Source organism: Colossoma macropomum, unplaced genomic scaffold (genome assembly GCF_904425465.1).
Source record: "Colossoma macropomum unplaced genomic scaffold, Colossoma_macropomum, whole genome shotgun sequence".
In the NCBI taxonomy this organism is placed as follows: Eukaryota; Metazoa; Chordata; class Actinopteri; order Characiformes; family Serrasalmidae; genus Colossoma; species Colossoma macropomum.
In genome coordinates this window covers 12326877-12350742 of record NW_023494787.1, presented here as the reverse complement: position 1 = coordinate 12350742, position 23866 = coordinate 12326877, and the positions used below count along the sequence as shown (strand labels likewise).

The window sequence follows — 23866 nt, the reverse complement described above, 5'->3', positions numbered from 1 at the left end:
ATTACCAATATTACCAGAATAGCTTTCCTCCACCTGCGTAACATCGCTAAATTAAGAAATGCAATGTCGCTACAGGATGCAGAAACGTTAGTTCACGCCTTCATCACGTCCAGGTTAGATTACTGTAATGCTCTGCTTTCTGGCTGTTCCAGCCAGAACGTAACAAGCTTCAGTTAGTCCAGAACTCTGCAGCCAGAGTTCTCACCAAAACCAGGAAATTCGACCACATTAGCCCAATTTTGTGTACCTTACATTGGTTGCCAGTTAAATTCCGCATTGAGTACAAGATTCTTCTGCTGACGTATAAAGCTTTGAATGGCCTTGCTCCTCAGTACCTCAGTGACCTTATTTCCTATTATCAACCGACACGCCCACTTAGATCACAAGGTGCTGCTCATTATTAGTACTCAGAATAAATAAAGTTACGTCAGGGGGAAGAGCCTTTTCATACAAAGCCCCCCAGCTTTGGAATAACCTACCAGTCTGTGTTCGGGACTCAGACACAGCCTCCATCTTTAAGTCTAGGCTAAAAACTTACCTGTTTAGTCGAGCCTTTGGTCAATTTGTTTTCCTAACTATGTCCCTCCCCTTGACTTTTTCAACAGTCACTACGCCCAAGTGATCAAGCAGGCCAGCCCTGGAGGACCTGTAATTCACCAACAGCTATAGACACTGTGCAGGGATGTGGGAAGTGGGGTGCCGAGGGGTCTGCAGCACTCCCTGATTTCAGAACTGCAACTGTTAAAAAACAATAAACATAATACAGAGATCTGAACTTTCTAGTTATCTGAGTGTAGCAAAGATTCATGTGTGCTTGTTTTAGAGAGGAGTTTGTAATTTTTATGTGTGTTTATGTTTACAGCGAGCGTAATCACATTTCTCCGCAACAGGTGTTTTGGGGGTATGTCACTAAAACACATACACAGGTTGTGGTGCAAAGAGATGTGTAGCGATAGAGGACCCTTCTGAACCCCAACACAGCCTACTACAGTTTTTAAACTTTTAAAAAAATCATACATAATAGCATTCCCTCAACTGTTTTATCTCTCCATCAATAGGCCTAATTCACCAACCGTTTTTAAGAAGAAATTTCTTCTAAAAACCCACTCATGTAGTTTTCACATAGATTCTGACAATTACTAATATTTTCCTATTTTGGATTTGTTCTTAGGTAAGAACAGAATCTACACGCATTAAAGAGCGCAAAGGTGCGAACAGTCCTGTGGTTTAAGAACACACTATGAATCTGATGTAGACTTTTTCTAAGGACATTTCTCAGGAAAAATTATTAAGTAAAAATTGGTAAAAGAAGCCCATTGTGCATTCATGTATATGTCATCTCTCACCTCATTATAGTGCAGTACGATGCATTATCTTGGATGTAAATTGCCAAAAAGAAATTCAAATGGAAGAAGGCAAATAATTTAGCATGAAATTGTTATTTACATCCTGGATATGCTGCTTAAAATTTCAGCACCTGCAATTTAAAACACCTTCCCATGTCCCTGCTGAAGAGACACTGATGTGGTGATGGTGTGTTAGTGTGTGCTGCTGGTACAAGTGGATCAGACACAGCTGTGCTGCTGGAGTTTTTAAACACCTCAGTGTCACTGAGGTTGGTTGGTGGACTGAGAATACTCCACCAACCAAAAATATCCAGCCAACAGCATCCATCCTCCTGTAACCACTGACGAAGGACTAAAGGATGACCAACACAAACTGTGCAGAAACAGATGAGTTATCGTCTCTGACTTTACATCTACAAGATGGAACAGCAAAGTGGTTATGTCTAATAGAGTGGACAGTGAGTGGACGCAGTGTTTAAAAATGCCATCAGCACTGCTGTGTTTGATCCACTCGTACAAGCGCAACACACACTAACACACCACCACCACGTCAGTGTAGTGCTGCAGTGGTGAGATTAATAATACCTGTCAAGTTTCATGTCAGCTAATCATTTAGACACCATATATTCATATTGGGTGAGTGGCTGTTTAGATTTAATTGATGCTTTTTTATTAGTAATGGAAATAAAAGACATGCACAGACTTTGTCCCATTTCCAGTGTTGTGGTAGGTTAGGCCTGAAACAAAATATTCTGTTAAGTATAAACAAAAGAGAAAGAGAGTTTTAACACTTTGAAGGATCCTATACCGTAATTATATTTATTTTGTTAAACCAAAATGATTGTATATTCTATTTTGTCACCACCAAAACAATCATACCCCTACCAAAACTGATTCGATAGTGAGAATTTTGCTAACTTTTGCTCATAATTATGTGTTTTGGTAGTGACAAAGCACAAACTGATTTTCAGACTTTGGGACACATTTATTTCAAAACAACTGGACCTAACTGCTCGCCATGTGACCATGGGGGAAAAAGATGCAGTCTCACTGCTCTAAAACGCAGAGGTGTGGCTAAAATAAGACTCTACCCCCTCTGTTTTTTATTAAAAAAAATTAAACTCAAGATAAATCTAAATATTTAAACTTCACTTAAAAAAATCTATCAATTATTTTGGTTAATTTATTTATTTTAGAGGTTAGGTTTTGGGACAGCCACCTCCATATAGAAAGCACCATATAAATGATGATTTTTTATATACATAGCTTATTACTGTCTCAGTCAGGTTTAATTTAAGTCACAGCTGTGTATTTAACCCATGACGCTACTGGTTTAGATGAACCAGTGTTTAACTGAGGATTATCTGCTGCTAATGACAGAGCAATAGCGCCATGGGGTTTTATATGCTATGAAGATATTTGCAAACATCCAACAGGTTTTTAGCAGCTCTGTCATTGTGGACAAGGTGATTTGTTTACTTTACAAACTCAGTAATGCTAATAGTCAAAAATCTGTAACCGGATGATCTGATCAGTATGGCAGACCTTCTATCACTGGTGTGGGGATTTTGTGGAAAAAAATCTCAAAGGGATGTTAGAACAGGCCTGTGTATCGTTTTTAACACTGATCTTGCAAGTCGTAATCCCCAGACTGAGAGTCAATGGTTTAAAAAAAGATTATGAAGTGTGTATTAAGTGTTTTGGTGTTTTCAGTGCATTCTGGATTTGGGATAACATGCACTGAGTTGCACATTAGGAAAGACCTCTGTGTAAAGCAGGGGTGCCCAATCTTATATGCAAAGAGCTGCTGTCTGCAGGTTTTCATTCCAAACATGCAGAGCACACCAGATTCTACTTACTTAATCAACTGGTCAGTCTTCAAAGATCTTGTACTCTTGCTTTGTTGCAATGAAAACCTGCAGCCACACCTGCTCTTTGAGGATAAGATTGGGCACCCTCAGTGAAAGAGTTCTTAATCTCATGAACCAACACAATGATTCGTTTCTCAGTCTAATGACATATTTGAAGCCCAAATTGGTCTCACCTGTGGTCTCATAAACCTTGAGAATGGGGTGGAGTCACTACTTCTAAATAAAAGCCACTGCAAGGGAGAAAAACAGCAATCCTTCTCTTACCATGGAGTTGAAACCAGTTGGTCTTGGGGTTCTACTGCTTGTGCTGCTTGACAGTTGTAATGCACAGTTACCAAAATGGAGGAGACCAAGTCTTGGTCAGCCTCAGCAGATACCAGGTAGAGGACCTGTGCAGCAGTTAGGGGCACGGTTGCCTCTTCAGGATCCTGTCTCAGGAGTGCTTGTGAATCCTGAAGATCCACTGAGTGTTCAGTTAAAACAGGTGATGCAGGGTCCAGTGAAGAAGCTGACATGGCGTTTCCCCCAAGCTCCAGAGAAGCCTAAGCAGCCAGAAGTGTATTTTGAGCCACGTCAGCCTGTTTCTGTTGTGAGTGTTGCAGCTGATTGTGGAGAGAACTCTGTGTATGTGGAGGTTAAGAAGGATTTGTTTGGAACTGGAGAGCTAATAAATCCCTCAGCTCTCAGTCTTGGAGGCTGCACAGCAACAGGAGAAGATTCCGCTGCTCAGGTTCTCATCTTTGAAGCAGAGCTGCAGCTGTGCAATAGTGTGCTAACGGTGAGTCTATAGCTGTAGATGAATTGCAAGCTTGCTTGATTTCTCTAATACTGTCTAATGTGACCAAATCTTCATGTTTGTTCTTCCAGACAACTGCAGATGAGCTGGTCTACAGCTTCATCCTTCAGTATGCCCCTGAACCATTGGGTGGGATGCCAGTTGTCAGGACAGGTGGTACTATGGTTGGTATTGAGTGCCACTATCCAAGGTAAGGACCAGTCTGTTTTCAGTGACTTGGCCCCTGAATGTAGTTAGCTTTCCATCTGTCTGTTGGATTACATTCAAGTAGATAAGTGGGCAAATTTAGTTTCTATCTTCTCTGTACATGAGAAACTACATGTCTCACTTCAGAGAAACCTGTTGGAATTTAGAGATGTTGAAGCCTGTTGATGGTGAGGTGTCATTTTTGACAGTTTTGAGAAATATTTATATTAAAATATTGCTGATGCAATAACCTTATCTTCTGGCTGTCACTTATGCTTAGTTTATAACCTGCAGTGGCTCTTTACATTTAGATCCATGCACAGACCAATAGTCCACACACTGAAAGTCGTGAAAGTCCTCACTTCTGAAAAAATTAGATTTTTCTTCCAAGAGTGAAATTTGTCTATGCATAAAATATGTGGATGAAATCCTGCATTGTGGCTACTGGTAGCTTGTGATTGTTTTTACAGACTGCATAATGTGAGCAGCAATGCCCTCTTGCCTGCCTGGATACCTTATGCTTCTACTGTGACTGCTGAGGAACGTCTGGTCTTCTCCCTCAGGCTCATGACTGGTTTGTAACATGGTTGTGTTCAAGTAGTTTAAGGCTTCATAAAATGTTCCTGCAATGGGCTGATTGTCTCTTCTCAGATGACTGGCAGTATGAGAGGCCGTCCAACCAGTATTTCCTGGGTGACCTCATAAATATTGAGGCATCTGTGATGCCGTACAACCATGTGCCTCTCAGGATTTTTGTGGACAACTGTGTGGCTACTGCAGTGCCTGACATGAATGCTGTTCCCAGATATTCATTTATTGAGAACTATGGGTAAGCAAGCCTCCTTCCTAACTCTGCCCATGCAGGCTCACCTTGAGTCTAATCCTGTTCTTGTTTCTAGGTGCCTGGTAGATGCTAAGCTTACAGGCTCCACGTCTCGCTTTTTGCCTCGAGTTCAGGCGGATAAGCTCCAGTTTCAGCTGGAAGCCTTTGTATTTCAGCAGCAGATCAGTGGCTTGGTAAGAATGTTTGCTCTGTGATTTGCTGCAGTTGTTTCTTGTGAGCTTATGGTTTTTGCTTCTGTGCAGATCTACCTCACATGCTTCTTGAAGGCCACACCCATTTCTGCTTCTGCTCCCACTGATGCTGTGCACAAGGCTTGTTCCTTCGCTACTAACAGGTCAGTTTGCAGAAGGCTAGAATGCTAAGCTTGTACAGTAGATGAGGTGACCTGACCAAGATTTGGCTGCTGTTCCTCAGGTGGACTACAGCAGATGATGACGATCGGGTCTGTGGCTGTTGTGACACAAGCTGTGGCTTAAGGGATGGAGGAAGTGCATCTCCTGTGGCAGGTGTGTAGGTTTCAGGTCTCTTAATTGATAACTCAGTCTGTGTTCAGAGGTTCTCAAAGTAGGCATGTTGCTTCAGGATCAGTTACAATGACCTAATTGATGGGTGTAGATCCTAGGTCAGCACTCCAAATCTGAAGTTATAGGCCTGGGTGTGTTTGCAGCTCGTGACTAAATGGGTTTCTCTTGATTGTTTCAGGTCCACAGTGGGAAGGAAATGTCTCTGTTGGCCCTGTCAGAGTTGGAGAAAAATTCCCTGTTTGGCAGTGAGGAAGTGTAAACTAGACTGAACAGAAAAATAAAGCTGCTGTGAAATGTTGTTTTGAGGATGGTCTGTAACTAAGCCAAATGTGACACTAACTCATGCTTCCTACTGTTGGTGTGCTGGAGTACCTGAGATCTTTTGCAATCATGACATGTTAATATTAGCTGAGTTTGGCTGTGCTTTGTATAATTAAGTATTATGCAGTGAGATTGCCTGCTCCTTAAAGGCTGTTAGCGGTGTGAACAAAAGTAACTTAAGTCTGTACTCTATGCAAGAAAGGGCCAAAACATTAAGCTTTCAATGGGCCTTATTAACTTCATTAAATGAAGTAATCTGGTATGGGTTGGCCTCCCCTTTTATTCCTTTGAATGTTAGCCTTGTGGGTAAACATTCAGATGGCTTTTTACAGAAAGATCCCCAATTTTTCTGCTTGGCACTGCTTTGAACAGCTGAAGCATTGTGAAGCTACTTCACAAACAAATATTCCCTGGGGTTTATCATGGCCCTGACTAGGCCAAAACTTCTTCCTCACATCTGAGTAGATGGCACCAGTTGGTTAACTACATGCTGGCTTGCAAAAGAACAGATTATACAGTTCGATAGGAAATATCCTCAGGATTAGAGGGGCACAAGCTATAGTTGTGCTGTTTCCTAACATTTTGCCACACATTCAATTGACCTTTGGTTTTGTAAATCACATTTTCCATCAACTTATAGTACCAAATCTGATACACCACCACCAAAACAAGCTGCATTTAATGTCAGCTGTGAAAATGGTTAAACCTGACTGGATCATTATGCTCAACTGTGTTCTTAGAAGTTGCAGTTTACACTAAACTCATTTACAAATCTTTTATATTCAAGATAAAGACCTGGACGCATTGAGCCAAAGATGAAGACTTAGTCTTTGTAGACTTCGTGTCTGAGATGAGGCCGAGACCAGGTTAAGATATTTATTTATTTATTTTTTCCCCAGTAGGAAAGAGAAGGAGGGAGGGGGGACGGACTTGTAGTTCATTATCATTAAACATGTATGAAATGCATTTTGTAGAATGTAAAACATAGCCTAAAAATGCTTTAAATTGTTTTAGTCCAACTTTGCAACTTTTGGCAGTACATGATGGTGAGGTTATTCTGTCCCTTCTTCCCTAAAATGTTTTCAGAATCACCACCTAAAGTCAGCTGAATATAAATGAAACAATGTGCCACAATTATTACAGGAAAAGGGGTAATACCACCATTCTGATCTGTTCTCAGGGGATAAGCCATCGTGGAAGAGCTCTGTTGGAACCTCAACCAGCAGCGAACAGATTTGGTTTAAACATATAGAGTCAGGACTGTTTTGTTTGTGTTGATAGTGGGGGGGTGGTTATTCCATGTCCAGTTACCTCAAGCAGAGGCACTGCACTCGGCTTGTCTTGACAACCTTACCCCAACCTTACTTGAGCTGACCACTCAAACCCTGAAGGAGGACTAACGTGCATTTACTTTCACAAAAAAAAAGATCCTTATAAGGAGACGCTGGCAACTATTATTTTAAATACTTACTATAAGGATATAAGCATTCATAACTGATACTGAATTTCATACAAGATTTGGTAGATGTAAAGATTATTTTAATTAATATTTTGTGTTTCAGACGTTTACGTTGTAAGTAAACTTTCTGCTGTTCTGTTTCACTCTGTGTGGAGCGAGCAATGTGGCCTCATAACCACTACAGCTCGCACGCATGGGTCATTCACACATTCAGCAATTGCGCTCCTAAGCGGAGCAGCAACAAAGTTACAGTTGTCATTCAACCAAATGGATAAACAGTCAAATCAGCCACTCTGCTCAATAAAAATATTCTTAAAAGAGTAAGCACACCTGTTTACCCTTGATTGTTTTCTGAACTGTAATTGGGTGATAGTTTCAAGCCTGGTGGATGGGGGGGAAACCTGATTACAGCACAGAATGTTTAACTAGTAATTTGTTATAATAGACATGCAGCTTGGGGCTGCTTTTCTACAAATGGAGTTGGTGATTTGGTCAAAATGAATAGCCCCCTCTCTACTGAGAAATACAGGCAGATTCTTATCTGTCATGCAATGTCATCAGGGAGGCCGTCTGATCGGCCCCACATTCATTCTCCAGCATGACAATGACCCCAAACGCACAGCCAAAGTGATAAAGAACTATTTCCAGCAAAAAGAAGAGCAAGGCATGCTACAATGTCCATCTCAACATCACTGAGTCAGTCTGCAGAAGAACAGTGGCAAGTTCTCCAAAAGGCTTGGAACAACCTACTTATCAAGTTCCTTCAAAAATCTAGAAGAATTGATGCCATTTTAAAAACAAACACACATTAAATGCTATATTTTTTCCATGTACTGAATTTTCTAGGAAGTTTATTGTTAAATAAAATAAAAACTATGCATGCCATTATTTTTAAAAGCTCACTTTACAGAATTTTTTTCACAAGATTTTTTCACCGTACTGTACTAACACACACACACACACACACTCATCAGATTCTGCACAGGCATGGCCTTTGCCTTGCAGAAAAGTCTTCACTGTTTTGCTGTAAAATGTTTCAGCACAGGTCAGAATAAGTACAGCTGACATCAAGTATTTTACAGAACTGTCTGTGGTTCAATCCTTTTGCCATTATTTTGTTCATTTTTACGGTCAACACCACGACACCATTATACTTATTTCAGAACTACAAATTGGAAAGATATTATGCTGTGATTTTGGGACTTCTTTAACAGTGTCACAAACCCATTCTGTGCTCCCCTCATACTCCGTGCACCATCTGTTGCAACAAAGATCAGGCTGTAGGTGTTGGTGTTTTTTGCCTTTAAGCAGTCACCTACGGCTTCTTGACAAGTTCAGTCTTTGGGCATCCAGCGGACCTTTTGGTATCCTCTGCAGAACAGTTTCTGGCTCCTGCCATGTTGAACATTATAAACTTCAATTTGATAAACGTCCATGAAAAAATGCACTTTATAATATATTTATTTATTTATAATTTTAAATAAACTTTCCTATTGGTAATGCAATCAGAGGTTTAAATGGCTGTTAACGGGTTATGTACAGGATTACCCACCTCATTCAATTGGATAGACATTGTATTCAGAATGCCATCGATTAGACTAGTCTATTCTGATTGAGGTGTATACACAGACGTATTTTATTCCGACTGAGCTATTAGTCTGATTATTAATGGATTATCAGGCTGCATGTAAACGTGCCTATTCTTTTACATATTCAGCATCAGTGAATGGTTCCCAGTGTTTTAAAAGCATGTTACTGTTAAGATCATCTATACTGATAAAGAGAGTGTTTAGTGTGATGCTTGCTCTTCTTTGTGCTAAGATACTCTCTGGAAACTCCAGTACAGTACAGCAGCACATACTGTACTCTGATCAGGTCATATATTCACAAAGCCTCGCCGAGTAAAAGTGCTGATCTGGGATCAGACTCCTCACTTGTTTACTGTGACTTTACTGACAGGAACAGATCCTAGATCAGCAAGCTTCATGAATATGTGCCCAGATTTAAAACCTAAAAACATTTTACAATATGTCATTCTTAGGGAGGAAACCTTTAAGTTGCTTAAACATTACCTTTAATACTATCATTAATGCTGGCAGGTGTTCACTGTTTAGTGCTAAACTGTGAATTGTTATATTATTTATTGTTCACAGAATTCAATTCACATCTGTTCAAGACAAGATGGTTTATGCATTAGAGACTTCAGCAGTTTTTATATCACAAAAAGCTGGCATTTAGATAGCAGCAGTTGAAAGTCATTCAGAGGCGTAATTTTACATTTTGCTGCCAGCAGCAAATAAACACGCTTTTTGTAATGTCATTTCCTGCAAACACTGCTGTCACAAATTGTAACACTTTACTAATTTAACAAATAAAAGTCATGTTTTCATGTACAATGCAAAATTGCATACAATTTGCCTTGTCTTACTTTTCTATAGCCAACTGTTGGAAAAAGGACAGATCATACAGAGAGATGACTCATTTTGAACAGTTTGTTTTAATTCTTAAATCTCAGCTAATCACTTAACAACATCAGTTACCGTCATTTAATCAGTTAACAACATTCTTAAAAACTTGAACAGGGGTTGCATTTCTTTGATGTTTCCCATCAAAATAGAGATCTCACAATGATGTCTTTGCAAACAACTTCTCAGCTAAAGTCAAACAAAAAAAAGGAAATATTTGTTAAATAAATAAATAAATAACCATCACTCCCATCACCTACCAAGTCAAATACTAAAACAAGTCCCTCAAACAGAAATGAGACTATTGTGTCAATGTAAAATTTCAACTGATCTCACCTGTGACACAGAAACAGGTCGAGACACACATTAACTTGTCTTAAGTGGGGGCGGAGCCACCTTCACCTGCTGCTAAATAAAAGCCAGTGACAAGTAACACCAGTAACCAGTGGAGGTTTAGGAGTTGCTGATATGGAAGTAAAGCTACTTGGTCTTGGGGTTCTACTGCTTGTGCTGCTTGACAGTTGTAATGCACAGTTACCAAAATGGAGGAGACCAAGTCTTGGTCAGCCTCAGCAGATACCAGGTAGAGGACCTGTGCAGCAGTTAGGGGCACGGTTGCCTCTTCAGGATCCTGTCTCAGGAGTGCTTGTGAATCCTGAAGATCCACTGAGTGTTCAGTTAAAACAGGTGATGCAGGGTCCAGTGAAGAAGCTGACATGGCGTTTCCCCCAAGCTCCAGAGAAGCCTAAGCAGCCAGAAGTGTATTTTGAGCCACGTCAGCCTGTTTCTGTTGTGAGTGTTGCAGCTGATTGTGGAGAGAACTCTGTGTATGTGGAGGTTAAGAAGGATTTGTTTGGAACTGGAGAGCTAATAAATCCCTCAGCTCTCAGTCTTGGAGGCTGCACAGCAACAGGAGAAGATTCCGCTGCTCAGGTTCTCATCTTTGAAGCAGAGCTGCAGCTGTGCAATAGTGTGCTAACGGTGAGTCTATAGCTGTAGATGAATTGCAAGCTTGCTTGATTTCTCTAATACTGTCTAATGTGACCAAATCTTCATGTTTGTTCTTCCAGACAACTGCAGATGAGCTGGTCTACAGCTTCATCCTTCAGTATGCCCCTGAACCATTGGGTGGGATGCCAGTTGTCAGGACAGGTGGTACTATGGTTGGTATTGAGTGCCACTATCCACGGTAAGGACTAGACTGCACAGTGTGTTGGCCACTACTTTGTGTCTGTTTAATGGCTGCTATTAGAGTCTGCAGGCTACATAATGTGAGCAGCAATGCCCTCTTGCCTGCCTGGATACCTTATGCTTCTACTGTGACTGCTGAGGAACGTCTGGTCTTCTCTCTCAGGCTCATGACTGGTTTGTAATCGGTTTCAATTAGTTTAAGGCTTGGAGTCCCAAGGCTTTCTTGGATGTGGTTTGCTGCCTTCACCTGCTTTCTAACTCAGAATTGTAACATTTGCCAGTTGAGATGGTGTGGGGTGGGCCTTGTTGGTCACTTCAGTAATATCCAGCTCTAAACATAGGATGGTGAATGGTTTGACATTCTAAAACTACACCTATTTTGCTTCCCTTTATGAAATGGTGCAACAGCTGCCAGTATATTTTGGGTTTCTTGAGCCCATCGGTCTTCACCTGCACTCGACACCAGTGTTTATCAATGCCTGATTGTCTGAATGAGGGAGTCCTGCTGTCCTTCCCGTTAGCTACTGGATCTGAAGCAGTGGCTTTCAGTAAAACTTAAGGTTGTTGGTGCCTCTGCTGAACAAATTTATGATGAGCCAGTGCAGCCTAGCTACCTCTGCAGTCAAACTAAAACCACTATGGAAAAGCCATTCAGCCTTGAGCCTTTCCACAAAAGTCTCAATGTACTGCTTTTAACAAATCTATTTGACAACTGAATGTGGGTTTTTCTCCTCCCTCAGATGACTGGCAGTATGAGAGGCCGTCCAACCAGTATTTCCTCGGTGACCTCATAAATATTGAGGCATCTGTCATGCAGTACAACCATGTGCCTCTCAGGATTTTTGTGGACAACTGTGTGGCTACTGCAGTGCCTGACATGAATGCTGTTCCCAGATATTCCTTTATCGAGAACTATGGGTAAGCAAGCCTCCTTCCTGACTCCACCCATGCCTGCTCACCTTGAGTCTAATCCTGTTCTTGTTTCTAGGTGCCTGGTAGATGCTAAGCTTACAGGCTCCACGTCTCGCTTTTTGCCTCGAGTTCAGGCGGATAAGCTCCAGTTTCAGCTGGAAGCCTTTGTATTTCAGCAGCAGATCAGTGGCTTGGTAAGAAACTGCCTGTTCTGTGACTTTGCTGCAGTTTCTTGTGGGCTTATGGTTTTTGCTTCTGTGCAGATCTACCTCACATGCTTCTTGAAGGCCACACCTATTTCTGCTTCTGCTCCCACTGATGCTGTGCACAAGGCTTGTTCCTTCACTGCTAACAGGTCAGTTTGCAGAAGGAAGAAATGCTAAGCTTGTACAGTAGATGAGGTGACCTGACCAAGATTTAACTGTGCTGTTCCTCAGGTGGACTACAGCAGATGACAATGACCGGGTCTGTGGCTGTTGTGACACAAGCTGTGGCTTAAGGGATGGAGGAAGTGTGTCTCTTGGGGCTGGTATGTGTGGATATCTCAGCAGGTCTTAATTGTTACCTTGAGTATTTAACTTGTGACTAAATGGGTTTATGTTCATGTTTTAGGTCCACAGTATGAAGGAAACATCTCTGTTGGCCCTGTTCAAGTTGGAGAAAAATTACCTTTCTGGCAGTGAGCAGGTGTAAATTAGATTGCAAATAAAATTGCTCTGATGCACTATGTTGCATGGCCTCTTCTTGGGATGGTTTGGTCACAAAACGCTTGCTAAAGCTCACACTAGCTGAAGTATGTGATTGCAACTAGACCTCAGTGCTTGGGTTTGCAGTCCATTTCATACAAAGGAGTGAGACTTGGTTTAATACAGAGTTTAAAAGCTGATCAATGTTGCCTGGTCTATTAGGCATCCCAATTTTGTGCCATAATTCAGTTCCCTAAAGTGTGTTTAGACCCAGGAGTTAAGGGAACTCCTGCTGCAACTACCACACAAGCTGTTTGTGTGTTCCCCTGTGAGATCAGTGCTTCTGTATGACCTTCTGCCTTGGCATTTAATAAGGAGCACATCTGGTGGAATCACAGCCTCTGCCGTGTCTTACTCTACAGACACTACAATATTTGAGCCACTGCAGAGAAAATTGGATGAGCAAACAGTTAACCTAAATTTAGCAAGGCGGTTATTTGGCTAGCTAGGCACTATACCTTCTGCATCCCAGTGTACTGCATGTCCCCCAGTATGTGTCAATTGAATTGTTCTTGTGATTTCTCTTTCAATTAAAGTTATGTTAATGCTAGCTTGGTTGTATTTAACTAGACAATTGATTTTAAAGTTTTACAACTTAAAATTAAAAGGAACTTAAACAAAAGGAACTTTTAAAAACAAAAGGAAAAGAGAAATGTTCTCATTTGGTGTGGGAGTGTAGTTAAGGTAACTTTCTCATGCGCTGTTCAGATGTTTGATTTGTAGGCCTCCTTTTAAAATGTAACATTTCATGTGGTTAAATATGTTCAAGTGCTTGACCATTCTCTGCTAATTCCATTGCAATGTGGTTTCTAAATTTATATTTCTATGAATTATCAAACAAATTTTGTGCACACAAATGAGATGTACTTTTCTATTAGCCAATCAGAAGCAGGCTTACTATTGTTTTACAAAAAAGTCTCTTGTCCCCAATGTGCCAGTGCTGGTGTTTTTGCTGCCTGTATAGGTGCTGACAGAGGATTATGGGATACATAAGGCAGCCAAGGATACATCTTTGCTGCCTTCAAATAAATGGAATGAAGGAGGTGCTGTCCTGTCTCAGAATGCTGTATGGGTAGCAATGATCTCTGTTTAATCACCATGACCACTTCAGTTAGGACTGAATTTAGGGCAGAAGCTGTTACATAACAGTTCATAATTTTATCCAAACTCCAGTATTACAAAAGCTTCTCAACCAGACATTTCCTAAATACTGTCCAGTCTTAAGGACAATGCCACTGGTGTTCTAACTTTTGTTTTAACCTTCTGCTTCTACTGTTAGCTGCTCTATTGTTTTTAGACAACTGTGACAGGCAGTGTGACAATTTTACTCTACTTTTATTCATATAGAAAAGTGGACACTGCAGACATGTTCTCCCCATTGACTCTTATTACCTTTGTGTTTTAATGTTGATAATGCACCAAATAAAATATTACAGCAATGGTGGTGAATAATGAGGAGATGGAGTTAAACTTGTGGCTGTTTATCAGGAGGAATAAAACGTCAGTTAAAGCCTTGGGAAATGGAAACAGCGTTGCCAGCTTGCCTCTATAGTTGGAAATCCACCAAAATATCTGAAAGCCCATCCAAAAAAAGCACCCATCAGAGACCATAATACATTAAAACACTTTGCTGTTATTTTACCATAACATCACGGGTTTTTCTGTATCACTCCGCTGAGACGCCATTGGTAAGCAACAACTTTGACAGCTGTAGGAGACGCTCAAGTCATTTTAACGTTTTTACTTCTTACTTTGTGAACAAACAGAAAATGGACACATTTAAGATCACATTTGACCGACAGACAATTTGGTCAGACTCTGTAGATGAGACTACACTAAATTCCCAAACTGTCAGTTGGTCTGTGTGAGGAGCTGGAGAACGAACTTCTGGCAGTGCAGCGAGTGAGCGGAGCTCGTCACTCCGACGTAGCAACAAGCTGCTTGTTAAGGAACTATAATTTGGCGGAAAATCGCTAACATTAAAATATATTAAATGACACGTTCATGACCCAATTTAATTATTTCTTACTTCATTTATGTAACTGTTGTATGAAAGCAATAGTGTGTTATCGTGAAATAACACACTCCCTCTGGTGTTCTATTGCTTAAATATCTATCACTTGAAAATTTGCAATATTTAAGAAGTCACTAGATGGCATTGTCAGTCTTTTAACAGATGTGTTTATCACTGCTATGAAGAGCTAAAAGTTTTTTTTATATGATTTTTAATGTAAATTTAGTATCCCTGTCAAACATCTATGAAACAGCTGGAGCATAACTATCCCTCATATACATTTTTAAAACTTGCTTACCTTTATATATGTGCCGAGGGGATTACAGGCTATTCCTAGTTCCTGCTGTTGCAGAACTATGCAGTAATGGCATGTGAGCGGGACTATTACATCAGTAATAAACTGGGCTAACCACTGATGTTGACTGCAAAGGAAACAGATGGGTATGGCCACGGCCTCCTCTCAACAGGAGTGACAAAAATGTATCTCAGAATTTTCTTACCTGATTGGATGTAGGAAGAAGTTAGGCCTATTCAAATGTCAGCTGCATTCTCAAGGAGCGCAGTTTATAAGTTTTACATACTTTTGCAAAACCACCAAAATAATAATAAACCAGCCCAAATTTTGCCCAGTCGCCAAAACACTTTTCTCCCCACCAAATCCAACCAAAATCCAAGTTGGCAAGAACCTGCCCGACCTGGCAGCTCTGAATAGAGACTGAAATTGGGCTGCACCCTGTTAAACAGCAGAGGACATAGTCACAATATGCGTAACCTCCAGTTTATCACACTTCACACTTCATTTTCTGTGATCTTCTCGAATAATTATATTTTCACACTCTTCACATGTAAAATTTCACTGTGTAATGTTGGTTTTCTAAATGTTATCATAAAAAATCATCACATAACTGGCTTGTTGGGAGTCCAACTGCACTGAAATGACAGTCATCAAGTCGGACAGTTTCACCAGCTGCCACCACTTAGGCTAGCAGATCTCATGGCATTCGTATGTTATATACATTTGAATTTTGCTTGTGGAAGTGATAACCAGAAACCAAAAGTGGGAAATAACAGGAATAATCATTATTGAATATTTATGTTTTTCCCCATTTTTTCCACTGTATAAGCCTTAAAGCATTTAAACGGGTTTTGCCCATCTATTTATTTACTTTGCTTTGTTTCAATCAAAGTATTTCATTGACTTCAATAAAACCAATTAAGCTGCTTGTTAGCAAATAAAGTAAAAAACACAAAGGAGTGATCAGTGGAGTGATGTAAGCAAACCTTCACCATGCAGATCTTGAATAGAGGCAAAAAACCCAAAAACCTACAAAAAACATCATGTGGTAACAAACAATAAAAATGATGTTATTCAACTGATTGAAATACTTTGAACGAAACAGTGCAAAACAGACTTTTAGTTTAGATGAACAAAAGCAATATTTAACATCAATTCAGTTCAACTGGATGCTGACAGCTATAGTAATAGTAGAAGGAAAGCAACCAGCCACAGCTAAATAAATAAATAATAAATAAATACATAAATAAATAAACAAAAGGCTAATATATTTGTAACACCTTAGACAATAAATAGTTTGTCTTTTCAAACTAAAAAGATGGCTCCATGTGGTAAAAAGCAGTTTATTAATTTATTCAACTCAAACACAAAACTTTGATCGAAACAATGCAGAGTGAAATAAATGAGTTAGATGAAAGCAAAACAATGTTTTACCTGAATTGAAATGTCAAAAACACTTCTGCCCTCTTAATTCCATTCTGAAGGCCAGTGCAAAACTATTTCACATTTTACTCATGTGGATGATCTGGCAGCCTTATCATTTTTAACTGTTTTTTTACATCAACATTTTGTCCACTAGATGACAGCAACGCTTGTCACTTTCACAACAGTACAAACTGCCTCACTGAAATCTTTTAACAATGTTACAAACAGTAGAACATCTAATATGAGTCAAAACAAATAATCTCTAAATTCACGAGGACAAAAAGTATGAAAAATAAAGCACTGTCTACTTTCTTTGTGGTTAGACATGACACACACAGCAACTTGAACACAAGATTTACACGCAAGATTAAAGTGGGATACAAACTAAACTCTCCATCATACTTAACTACTGGTACATCAGTCCTGTTTACATACTGCACTGCACATTATCTGTTTATCTGTAGATTTGTTGTATGTATATCTGTCCACCCCATGCTGTGAATAAACTACTGTAAACTGCTAAGATGACTTGCATACTCTGAACTTTGCTATACAATCTGTATTGCTAAAATAAAATACTGTAAAGACAACTTTTCTTTATACTGTAATAGACTTGAATATACAAACTAAGCACATTTCCAAAACATACAGTAAATTGTAGTTAAACTGTAGTTCATCTGTTTCTCTGCATAATTTGTTAGCCTCCTTTCAACCTGTTCTTCAAAGGTCAGGACCCCCACAGAGCAGGTACTATTTGGGTGGTGGATCATTCTCAGCACTGCAGTAACACTGATGTGGTGGAGTGTGTTAGTGTGTGTTGCGCTGGTCTGAGTGGATCAGACACAGCAGTGCTGCTGGAGTTTTTAAACACCTCAGTGTCACTGCTGGACTGAAAAAAAAGCCCACCAATTAAAAAACAAATTAACAGCGTCCTGTGGGCAGTGTCCTGTGACCACTGATGAAGGACTAAAGGATGACCAACACAAAATGTGCAGCAGCAGATGAGCTATCGTCTCTGACTTTACACCTACAAGGTAGATCAACAAAGTAGGAGTGTCTAATATAGTGGACAGTGAGTGGACACAGTGTTTAAAAACTCCAGCAGCATTGCACTCATACCAGTGCAACACACACTAAAACACCACCACCATTTCAGTGTCACTGCAGCGCTGAGAATGATCCACCACCCAAATAATACCTGCTGTGTGGTGGTCCTGTGGGGGTCTGGAACACTGAAGAAAAGAAAATACGGGGAGTAACAAAATATGCAGAACTACAAATGCACTACAGTCTGTAATTGTTTAACTACAAAGTGCCCCATATCGTAAGTGGAGCTGATAAAATGGACAACGAGTGCAGAAACAAGGAGATGGTTTTAATGAACTGGCCGGTTGGTGTACATCCATTCATTACAGCTGTTTATAGACCAGGGGTCTCCAACTCCAGTCCTGGAAGGCAGAAGTCCAACATAGTTTGGTGACTTTCCTGCTGAAACACACTTGATTCAACCAAAATCATCAAACTGCACTGGACTCCAATGTTCCAGGACCAGTGTTCGAAACCCCTGTTCTAGATAGATCAATTATTATTCTGAATTTGTATTAACTGTTATTTTCCGTTATTTAATTTAATCCACCCAGAGAAGGAAAACAGAGGAAAAACATCAAACAAGAACTAGAGGTGATGATGGAAGAAACAGCCAACAGGAAAAAAAAATCCTCATTGCAAAATATGATAATCGGGGTGACGGATGAAGATGGGCAGGAGGAGCAGAGACAGTATCCGTGATAGATTTAGACGCCTACCTTGTCAACTCTTACTGCAAGTGTGAGACTGTTGTAAGGTTGAGGAAAACATTTAAGAACATAATATTTTCAAAAATACCACTTGCTCTGAATCATTCTTAAGAAAATAGGTAAGAAAAGAAAATTAGACTATTCCTAAGAAGTTATTTGAAGAATGACAATTTCTCATAACTTTTTTCTTAAGAATGAAGTCAAGAAAAAACACATTTAAGAATATTTTATTTCTGAAGACGCTTTTATGGATCTGGCCCCTGGTTGCCATAAAATTCATTGAACTTCTAATAGTAAATTAACAGAACAGTAATCTACCTGCCAACCTGGTTGCTAACCTTTTTAGGTTAAAATACTGAATCATTTTTTACCATGCAATCTTTCTGTGGTGCGTTTTTTATTTTTTTAAATTGGAATATTGCTTTTTCTGTGATCCCTTACTAGCCTTAGACTGTTTTTCACTCATCATTTCAGATTCCGCCCCCCATGTGACAAGCATTCTTCTTCAAATATCCGCATACCACACATAGTTAGAGTAGACCTGAGCTCCAGGTTGAGACTTCCACGCATCTTGATTAACACTCTTGAGGAAGTTACTTGCATCACTTACGAGACGCAGCTCCTTCTGATAACTTATCTTTGTTGCCCTCTGCTTTTGCGACTGTAGATTGAGGCACTAGAGTTTAGACAGTTTGTAGACGTAAATCCAGATGTCTGGCACTTGACATATATTCTGTCTTATCAGTGACATGCTGGGTAACAGATTTAGGATAAAATGCTTTCCTTTAGCCAGGCAGAAGCATTGTAGGCACGGCTGACATAGGAAGGCTACTTTGCGACTGTTGGCTCAAAACAGGGGAACACAAATACAGTACTCTATCTGCATATACGTGGACTTAGGGGAGTTTGTATATGGTAAGTCAAGTCTTTATTCCTTTGCCAGTTGTTACTACAAAAATTTTAGGAGGGTGTAAATGAGACATTTTGGCATGTGATACAGCATGGAGGTCATTTTCTTTCACTAAGCAATGCAATCAATGTGCACACTTAAAGCTTGATTGATCTTAGCACTGACTGACTGTACTAACTATTAACTTCCAAACTGTTGAAGTATGTTCTAGAAAAACAGCAATGACTGAAGAGTATAGTGTGTGGAATGGAAGCAAGCTTGAGGTGGAAGATACCGACTATCTGCCAACTGTTCCAGTGAGCTGTGAGTTAGACTCTAGCTAAACATATCATACTAACTGTATAAAACTTACTAATGGAGTAAATATTAATCTATATTGTTTATTTGTTGTTGTAGTTGTTGTTGTTTACGTCTTACTTTTCTTTTTCTTGTATTACATTTTTTTTGTTTTTTGAAAACTTACAACCAGTGCAAATGTATGAAGAATAAATAATGAGGCCAGCTTCACTTTGGTGGTACCATTCTGTTGAAACTAGACATACGTGTGGTTACATTCCAGACTACATTCCAAAACTCTGAGATCTTAAGGAGATACAAGAAACCAGTTTGCGCACAAACAAAAGAGCAGCTTGTAAACCTTTGAACAGAACTTATGTTTAAGATAAAATCAGCAGAGATTCTTGTTTCTTTCTTTAATAGCCGAGTCAGATGAGCTTTACGAAAATGTGAACCACAATGGTTCAAGAAGATCGTCATCTTTACAAGGTAAGCTGCTGTGGGTCAAATTGTTATGAAGATGACTGTCTTAAATATTTTATCATAATAGGCAAAATGCTTCAAGTTATTAAGTTATGAAGGCTTAAACTAGACCTCTTAAGTGATCTGCTGTTCCCAGAAATGGATGAAAGCTAGCAAGAGCTCGATATTAATATTGGTAACTTTTTACTTGAACCCTGCCATGTCACACTGACATAACCATAAACATGCCAAGGCAGATGGTATATGCAATCATCAGTTTTATTTAGTAATTGGTATCACAGATCATAATAATCAGTCATAATGTTTGACGTCCTAACAGCTTACAGTTGTACACAAAAGTCCAGGCATCCTGGCCAAATTACACATTTTGTTGATTTTTGAAGTGGAAAGAAGTATACAAAACCTGTGCCTTAAACTATATAAAAACATTGTTCTGCAAACTTTACTTTGTATTTGATTAATTTAAAAAATAGAAGACAAAATTGTGGCATGTGTGAAAGTTTGGACAACTAAATCAGTACTTAGTAACACTCTTTTGGCAGATATTACAGCTTGCAAATGCTTTCCATAGCTAGTTGGGAGTTTTCTATTGTTGTTTTAGGAATTTCCCACGGTCTTTCTTGCAGAATGCTTCTATTTCTGCAATGTCGTTGGGCTGTCTTGCATGCACAGCATGTTTAAGATCTGCCTACAAATTTTGAGGCCATTTTAAACGTTTTAACTTGGGTTTCTTGAAGTACACCATAGAGTATTTTAAGGCATGTTTTGAATCATTGTCCTGTTGTAGAAGTTTCTTGACTGACTGTGTCACATTTGGTTCTAGAATTTGCTGAGATTTAGTGGAATCCATTTGCCATTCTGTGCAATGTTTCTTGTGCTGCTGGCTACCACACAACCCCTTAAGAGATCCAACCTCATGCTTAACAGTTGGCAAGGTGTTCTTTTCATCAAATGCTGTTCCTTTTTTTCTCCAAGTGTATGTTTGGTCATTGTCGCAAAAGAGTTCCTTTCTCACAAAATTTCTGGACTTTTTGTGAAATTATCTTTATGGCATGGTTATGTCAATGTTATGCAGCAGAGTTCAAATAAAGTGTTAGCTAAATATCATCATCCAAACTCAGGGGGTACTCATCTCTGGTATTTGGTTTAACCGCAAATTACATCTGGCTATTATCCAGAGTTGAATCAGGTGTGTTAAGCAAGAAAATCATTAAACTTTGCTAGGCTGAGGCCTTCCAAGACCATAGGTACCCCTATGTTGACTGGTGCCTATTAACTTTCATTCATTGTTAGCCTTCAGCATTTTAGGGTGACACATTTTCTATCCCTAAACAAGACCTTTATATTGTGCTTTGTTGTTGTTTTGTATCGTTTTTCAGCTGAGATGGAGGAGTTACGTATCTTGCTGCTCGGTCGCAGAGGAGGAGGAAAGAGCTCTACGGGCAACACCATTCTGGGCTTCCATGCCTTCAACACGGATATGCAGTTGACCCGGGTCACGCAATTCTGCGAGAAGATGGTCGGGAACATTGATGGGAAACCTGTGGCTGTGATCGACACACCTGGGCTGAACAAGACCAAGCGCATGGAGAAGGACGTGATCCGAGACATCCTGAAATCTGTCTCACTGTACAAGCCAGGGCCCCATGTGTTTCTCCTTGTCCTACCTGTGGGGAACCTCACCAATGAGGACAAGGACATGCACAAGATGATCGAGAACATATTTGGGAGAAGTATCTGGATGTACACTATCGTCATCTTCACACATGGGGACCGCCTCGAAGGGAAGATGCCAAATGACGTCATTGCCAGCTCCGATAAGGATTTGCGGCATTTTATCCGTAAGTGTAGCGGCGGATTTCTGTTCTTCAACAACAAGAACGCAGAGAACCGTGAGCAGGTGATAAAACTTCTGGAGAAGATCGAGACTTTAGTGGCCATCAACGGCAGGAGCTGCTACACCTCGGCTCTGTATCCATCCTCCGAAAAGAAGATACGGGAGAGACAGGAGAAGATCCTGGAAGAAAGACAAGAAGACATTCTGAGGAAAGAAAGAGAGCTGGCAGAGAATTATGAGGATGAGGAAGAGTTGGAGAAAAAAAAGCGAGAGCTGTGGAGAGAGGAGGAAGAGACTGCGCGGAGGCTAGCAGAGAATCAACAAAAACACAAAGTAAACCTGGTGAGGACTCAATCCTTTAGCACCCTTAAACTAGCTGTGATTAGAAAATGATTCAATCAGCACAAAATGGCATTACTGTAACTTTCTTGAAATTCCTTAACCGTGACAGATAGACTCCAGCTCAACCCTTGTGTAGGGTTAAGTAAACAGAGCTAAACTTTAAATCCTCCTAAGAATGGAGATGTTTACTGTTCCCATGATGACTATTGTGAAAAATGGTCTTTTTGTTTACCTAATGTATGACTTTACATATACCACATTATTGCACCTGATCAGTTAGAGTCTGATTGTCTAATAGTGTCATGTGAAGTAATTCTATATACCTCCGTTAGTGTAATTACAATTTACTGCATAGTTTTAATGTGATTACTTTACACAGTATTGTGCAAGCGTCAGAGATCACCCTTTACTTATTTAACTTCCAGTCAAAATGGACGCTGAGTGCATGTCTTACATTTTTAGGATATTTCTGAGGAGATAATCAACTTGAATAAGGAAGGAAAGTTAAAGGGAAATAAGTGAGTTTAAAAAATGATTTAAAGATATAATTGGGATTCCTAACTACCATACAAGACCTGGTAGACCACCAAAATTGTCAGAATAATCACAAATAATCGGTCCACTCTTGCTTCAGATTTGCAAAAAGACACAGGTGTTTCTGTACATTCTTCCACAGTGAGAAGACGACGCATCTATGGTCTGAAAGGATGTGTAGCTGTCAAGAAGCCATTACTGAGAAAAAGAAATTTTCTACAAGATAGAAGAAAATCTGCAAATCAAGCAAAGAAGCTGCTGGTGTTCCTAGAACAACTGACTGACTGCCCCATCACTGAATCCCTGAGTGTGTTTGGAATTACTTGGATATTGAGAAGTCAAAAATGCAACCAACTACCAGAGAGACTGAAATTTAGAGTTGTGAAAAAAATATATACCTTCATATTCTTTGAAAAACTGAAAGCACATCTACTGAAAATAATGGAAGCTATAATAAAGGCAAAGAGTGGACAAACTAAATTTTGAAAAAAATTGTATTATATTTATTTTTTGAGGCTTCTGTGTATTTTTTGTTAAACATGTTTCTGCTTCTTTTCTGATCTCTGAGAAATGATTTGTACTTGAAAGCAGTTTTAATTGGAAATTAACTAAATGGAAGGGTGGTCTCTGACTTTTGCACAGTACTGTAGATAGGTGTTCTGTTTACAAGTCTTTTGTCCTCAATTAATGGTTCAGCCAAAAGTAACAACACTCCATTTGTGATTAATGGAAGCTGGGATCCACCAATTAGCATGACGTTATTTACATAGTGCTAAGTGGTTGTTATAGCCTGTCAATATTTCTGTCAGAAATATTGGAATTTAAAAAAAAATAATAATCTAAACTTCAATAAGAAATTATGACTATGGCTTTATGTGCTGTACCTTAGCTTAATAGGTGAATGGACCTGTTAAATATATTTTTTGTGGGTGTTTATTAAATACTATTTATTCAAAGCTCTGGCCTGTCAGGATCAGTGATTCCAGACCCTGGAAAAGACAACCTCTGTACACCTATATATATATAAAAACTTTTGCCTCTGTCTTCTGTCTGGCACAAGAGAGAAGATGAGGACTAAGGAGAAATGGATATAAACTTATGAAAGTGTGATTAAAAGGGGTTTAGCTGATAAAGACGAAGAATCTGTTTAATAAAGAGGTAATCAACTTTGATTATGTTAGGCAGTACATGAGATGACTTATTAACTGTCAGTCTGTAACAATAGAGTATTGTTGTAAAAATGAATACTATGAATATTATATACTATAAATACTGTTCAGGCAGCTTTTTTTT

The 23866-nt window shown here is 39.5% G+C and overlaps 3 protein-coding genes across 4 annotated transcripts; all 3 read left to right on the top strand.

The window, feature by feature from the left end:
- Positions 1–3454: 3454 nt before the first annotated feature.
- Positions 3455–5853, top strand: LOC118805395 (zona pellucida sperm-binding protein 3-like). Its single transcript, XM_036566156.1, has 8 exons — positions 3455–3995; positions 4085–4203; positions 4670–4773; positions 4851–5028; positions 5099–5216; positions 5286–5377; positions 5458–5549; positions 5746–5853. Exons 1-8 carry the CDS (start codon positions 3483–3485, stop codon positions 5814–5816), a joined length of 1287 nt encoding a protein of 428 aa, XP_036422049.1. The 5' UTR covers positions 3455–3482; the 3' UTR covers positions 5817–5853.
- LOC118805394 (zona pellucida sperm-binding protein 3-like) lies at positions 3455–12669 on the top strand. The gene is made up of 9 exons (XM_036566155.1): positions 3455–3501; positions 10300–10793; positions 10883–11001; positions 11074–11177; positions 11744–11921; positions 11992–12109; positions 12179–12270; positions 12353–12444; positions 12528–12669. Exons 1-9 carry the CDS (start codon positions 3483–3485, stop codon positions 12596–12598), a joined length of 1287 nt encoding a protein of 428 aa, XP_036422048.1. The 5' UTR covers positions 3455–3482; the 3' UTR covers positions 12599–12669.
- Positions 12670–18192: 5523 nt separating this feature from the next.
- zmp:0000001062 (GTPase IMAP family member 7) lies at positions 18193–23038 on the top strand. Of its 2 annotated transcripts, XM_036565638.1 has the most exons (5): positions 18193–19106; positions 19303–19404; positions 19801–19866; positions 21240–22039; positions 22716–23038. In XM_036565638.1, exons 2-5 carry the CDS (start codon positions 19323–19325, stop codon positions 22716–22718), a joined length of 951 nt encoding a protein of 316 aa, XP_036421531.1. In that variant the 5' UTR covers positions 18193–19106; positions 19303–19322; the 3' UTR covers positions 22719–23038. The 2 variants fall into 2 exon arrangements, with proteins under 2 accessions (XP_036421531.1, XP_036421529.1); XM_036565636.1 differs by lacking the exon at positions 22716–23038 and having other exon boundaries at positions 21240–22306.
- Positions 23039–23866: the final 828 nt, after the last annotated feature.